This window comes from Schistocerca americana, unplaced genomic scaffold, assembly GCF_021461395.2.
Source record: "Schistocerca americana isolate TAMUIC-IGC-003095 unplaced genomic scaffold, iqSchAmer2.1 HiC_scaffold_1284, whole genome shotgun sequence".
In the NCBI taxonomy this organism is placed as follows: domain Eukaryota; kingdom Metazoa; phylum Arthropoda; class Insecta; order Orthoptera; family Acrididae; genus Schistocerca; species Schistocerca americana.
Window position 1 is genome coordinate 18,585 of NW_025725356.1, and position 5,141 is coordinate 23,725.

Here is a 5,141-nt window from a genome sequence, read left to right on the forward strand (position 1 = left end):
GCATTTCTCGTCTATATGCTGGGTTGCGAGTTTGTTGCCATTTTTTACGGGCTCGATTCTTCAAATATTTCAAGTCTTGCAGTGCCGGCGGCAGTGGGTCGCGATATGGTGTCGAGAAGAGTAACTTCGTGGAGGCCTGGTGAGCGGCCTTCTTGATTTTCGAAGTCAGACGAGTGATGGCGTCGTCGAGTTGCTCCGGTGTTGCTAATGGCTCCGTGGGGCGCACATTGTTGTTTAGCCACCTGGCGTAGGATATCCAGTCTGTGGAGACTTTCGTTTTCGGTGGCAATATTGGAAGAGCTCCAGACAGTGTTCCGAGAACAGGTTGGTGGTCAGAAGTCAAGTCATTGATCGTCTGGAGTGACAGATCGGGATTCATGTTTTTGATTATGGCCACATCTAGGACATCCGGCTGATGGCGTGGAACAGTAGGCAGGTAAGTCGGTTCTTCAGGACCTTGTGTGAATGCTTGGAGCCGAATTTCAAGTTCGTAGAGACGGGTGCCTTTGGCGTTCGTCTGCCGCGAGTTCCATGCTACATGCTTCGCATTAAGATCCCCACAAAGGAGGACTCTGTCGTATCGATCAAAGATGGAGATAAAGTCTTCATCTGTGAAGGCTGCGCCAGGGCTCAAGTAGGCTGCGACGAACGTGAGCTTCCCGTGTATGGTGGCGATCGTGACTGCTGTGGCTTCCAGACTCGTCATGTCAGGCAAGGTTTCGAGAGAGTGAGTGAGGGAAGATCGCAGGTAGATTGCTGTACCTCCACCGCGCCGATTGTGGCGGTCAGTGCGGTATCCCACCATGTTGCGAATGTTGAAGGTTTGGGTGGGTCGCAGATGCGTTTCGGACAATAGTAGCACATCAATTTTGTGGTGTTCGACGAAGTCGGTGAGTTCTACTTTCTTGGGAGCGACGCCGTTGGCGTTAAAAAAGCAGAATGTAAGGTTTCTGTGTTGATGCCGCTCTTGATCCATGTTAGTCGGTGAAAAAGGCCATGATTCCTTCCAGTAGAGTGAGTAGTTTGGATAACAGATCCGGTGCGTCGTTGAATTTGCGAGCTGTATCTGCTAAGATGGCAAAGACGTTCTTCGTTTTTAGTAAGTTGATGATGGAGCCCATGTTAGATAGCGCGGCGATGATATCGGACAGTCCGAGGGCGTTGTCCGTGGATCGTTGCTGCTGTTGTTGCTGGCGAAGATCGTGCAGTCGTTGGCGCGCCGTGTTTTTCGGTCGAGTTGGTTGTTGCTGGGTTGGTGTTTGAAATAACGACGATGCAGCCGTCCAGGGTGTTCGGAGAGATGGGAAGTCCTTCGGAGTCGCCGCAAACGACGGCTGTGGTGGTTGTTGGGGCTCCTTGGATGGTGGAGGTCGCAGTTGGTAGGCGTGTATCGCCTTCTGAAATTCAGGGCAACCACGCCAAGTCCCAGGGTGGCCTTCTTGGCGACAGTTTGTTCAGATGGGTGGTTCTGTTCGTGGCTTGGTACAATCCTTTGCGTGGTGGTGGCCGCCACAGCGTACACACCTGACCGGCATCTGACAGTACCGGCCAGTGTGGTTGAATTTGAGGCATTTCTTGCACTGGGCAGGCCCATCGAGTGGCTTGTAGTCTTCCACCTTAATTCTGGTATGGAAGAGGTATTGTACGTCGTAGATGGTGCGGCTTTTCTGTCCATGTGGCAGAGATACACAGTAGGCCGACTGTGGAATCAGTTTCTTGGAGGTCAGGTCTCGTTTCTTGAACTGGTGTACGTTCGTGACTGTGAATTGCATGTGGCGAAGTTCGGCGGCGAGTTCGTCTTCGGTAATTTCCTCTGGGATATTCTTGAGGACCACTTGGAGTTCTCTGTCTTCTGCTGCTTGGTGGGTGAAATAGGGCATGTTGATGGAATGGAGGTAGTCCAGTGCTGCTCGTTGGTCTGCCAGCGTTTCAAAGTGGTATTTGATCTGATTATTTTTGTAGATCGCCTTGAGTGGTCCGCTGATCTTCTGCTTTAATTGAGCGTTTAGTTCCAGGTATTTTCCAGTGTAGTTGATTGTCACAGGTGGTATTCTCGGTTTCGGCGGCGGCGGAGCCGTGGCGTCCTGAGTATTTGTGTCGTTAGGCTGAGGCTGGTGTTGGTCTTCCATTGCTGGGTCCTGTTGCTGTAGTGGTGCGTAGTAGTTGGTGGTGGGTACAGCTCGTTGTTCCGTCTGCATGGGGGTATTTTCTTCGGCTTTCCTGCGTTTGGTGCCTTTCCGGCGGCGTCTGACTTCCTGGAATGGTGCATCAGAGTCGCTGGATTCGTCCTGATAGTCCATGGCATTGTGTTGTTCCGTCGGATTGTGACTCTTCGTTCGGCAGTCGTCAGAAGATGAGTTGGCACTGGTGGTTGGGCCGTCCTGCTCCCGCCGTCTTGCGAGTTCCTTTGCTCGTGCGTCGCGGTCGCGGCGGAGTTGTTCCAGTTTCTCTTGAATCATCGCAGTGCATAAGTCTTCAGGCGTGGGGGCCGGTGGGGCGGGGTGTCGCGGTCGAGCGCCCTGAGTGGTCCTGCTCGCGAGTTCTACCTCAGCCCTGTGTGTCTGTTCTGGCCTAGAGGAACGCGGGCTTGCCACCCGCGGGTGGGGCCCTGGCTCCTCGTCGTCCCCTACTCTATTCATCCTACAAGTGCGGCTAGTCCGCACTATCTTGCCTACACTCTATGTCGGTCCTATAACACGACAAATTGCTTAGTACTCGCTAAGAAGCAAGTGAATCGCAGAGTTTTGTAGCTCTCGATAGCGGCGAGTCGCACAAGGCTTCCACACGCACTACGATCGCTAAGGGACTCCAACCCTTTCTTGAGCAGAGAATCACAAGGCCCAGCCAGTGTCGCGGGCGGGCGCGGACGGCCGAGAGAGCGGCCGCCACTCTGCGCGCCGCCGCGCCGCGCCTCCCGCGCTTGCTACCGCCCAACGTCCGACAGCCTGTGCGGAGCAGCCCCAAACCTGCGCCACAACCGCCCGCGCCTTTCAAACCACCGAGGATGGGGCTACACACAGCCACACCACAGTCGCCAACCAGTCGCCACGGCAGCGCCGCAAACCACGGCCAAACTGCAGCTACCGCGCGCTACAGCCTGGGTCGGCCCGCCGAGAATCGCCGCCCCCGCCCAAATGCCGCCCCCACAGCCCCAGCCGACGACCCGCCACAATGGCCAAACCTTCGGCAAAACTCCCACACCGTCGCCGCGGCAGCCCGGCCAGCGCGGCCGGCGCCACAGCCACACAAGCCGAGGCGTGCGGCGATGACGGCCGTGCAAACGCGCCTCCGCCGCCCCATCGCCTTCCGTCGCCCTCCCGCCGTTTCCCGATCGGCCCGCAGCCGTCGGGCCACATCGCGCGCCGTCCTCCTCCTCTCGCCCGCCAACATTCACAGCCGTTTCTCAACAATTGCCCGCCGCAAACGGACGCCGCCTGCGCAACAGGCGCCGCCGCCCCTCGCCGCTTCCGACCCAACCCCTCGACCGAGGCAAACCGCAATCCGAATCTACAGACCAACCCAATCTGCCGTCAAGCACACACGACAGCCGACCTTACACGTTACGCGTTACACATTACGTTTACACGTCTACGTTAGGTTAGGTTAGGTGGACGTGGGTTAGGTTAAGGGGACTTGGGTTAGGTTAAGCGTCAAACTTAGGTTAAGCATTCAAACACGTCAGGCGTCAGAGGTTAGGTTAGGTTAGGTTAGGTTAGGTTAGGTTACACGTTAGGTTAAGGGGTCAGTGCTAGGTTAAGAAGCGTCAAACGTAGGTTACAAAAGCGTTCAAACGTGAGGCGTGAGCCGGACAGCTTACCTTACGTAGACGTTAGGGGCTCACAGGCTGAGCTCACCTCGCCACACCACACGTTAGGTTCGGTTCGGTTCGCTCGGCTCAGCGTAAAGCGCCGAGGTCAGGGTTACGTTCGTTCACCTTCGGGCGCCACACTTTCGGTTGAAAGGTCGCGACGGGACGACGTCGGCAGGCACGCCGCAAACGAACAAAAACGTACAGACGACGTCGGAAACCGCCGACAGACGGGGGAGCAGCACGACCACGACCACGACCAGACACCGAGCGCGAACGAGACACACGCGAACCACCCCCACCGGCCAAAGGGCACCACACAACAACCCAGAGCACCACGTGTCGACACCAGAGCAACCCGCCGCTCACGCGACATGGCTGGCACCGAAGGGCAACCGCCCGCAACTGCGCTTTCCGCGCCGGCCCGGATGCACGTCGTGCTACAACAACACCACTACCGTACACAGCCGCTGTTCACAACATCACTATCAATGGCGCGCCCGCGGCTCGCCGCCGTCGCAGTCGCAGCCCCAACGCCAGCACTTTTGCACCACCATTCACACGCACCGCAACACAGCTCGCCGACACAGCCGAACAAAACAAACACCACACAACAACAGCAACAACGCCGCCGCCTCTACTTGTGCCGGCGACCCACCCCGCCGATGGCGCACCTCTCGCCAGCCGGCAATCGACACACACGCACCCACCCACCGGGGCCCAGTGCAAAAAAAAAAAAAAAAAAACACACAAAAACAAAAAAACCAAACAACACAAACGACACGGGAAGCGCACACCGCCACTTCGCGCGCACGCCACCAACCAGTCGTCGTCTCAAAATAACAAACACAAACAAAATAAACTAACAACTAGGGCAACACAAAACAAAAACGCCTCGCACGAACCGCCCACAAAAAGGACAAGCACACGCACAGCCTCTGCTGACGACCACGACGCAGCGGCACGCTGCTCCTGTCCCGCGCCCCGCGCCCCACTCGATTCACAACTCACGCGACACCGTCAACGACGGGCTCGCTTCCCGCAACCTACCACCTTTCCGCCACGACGCACAGCCCCAGCCCCACCCGACGACGCCCGTGGCAACGACTGCACTTTCACCACCGCCTCCCCCTTCCCCCCCAAAACACACACACACACACACACACAGCCAGCCAAAAACGCACTCGCGACCCACACATGCACGTGCATCGGCACACGCCAACCAGTCAACGTCGACAACCACACGCAAGGCTCGAAACGAAACCGGCGTCCTTCCACGTTGCCATCAAGCTACGCGACACAAGACACAAGGAACCAACACAACAGCCGGCCC

The 5,141-nt window shown here is 57.1% G+C and overlaps 1 protein-coding gene across 1 annotated transcript; it reads right to left on the reverse strand.

Annotated features, from left to right (window-relative positions):
- Positions 1-977: 977 nt before the first annotated feature.
- Positions 978-2,459, reverse strand: LOC124564173 (activating signal cointegrator 1 complex subunit 2 homolog). The gene is made up of 2 exons (XM_047130994.1): positions 2,043-2,459; positions 978-1,397 (listed from the first exon to the last, which is right to left on the reverse strand). Exons 1-2 carry the CDS (start codon positions 2,457-2,459, stop codon positions 978-980), a joined length of 837 nt encoding a protein of 278 aa, XP_046986950.1.
- Between the last annotated feature and the right edge of the window lie 2,682 nt (positions 2,460-5,141).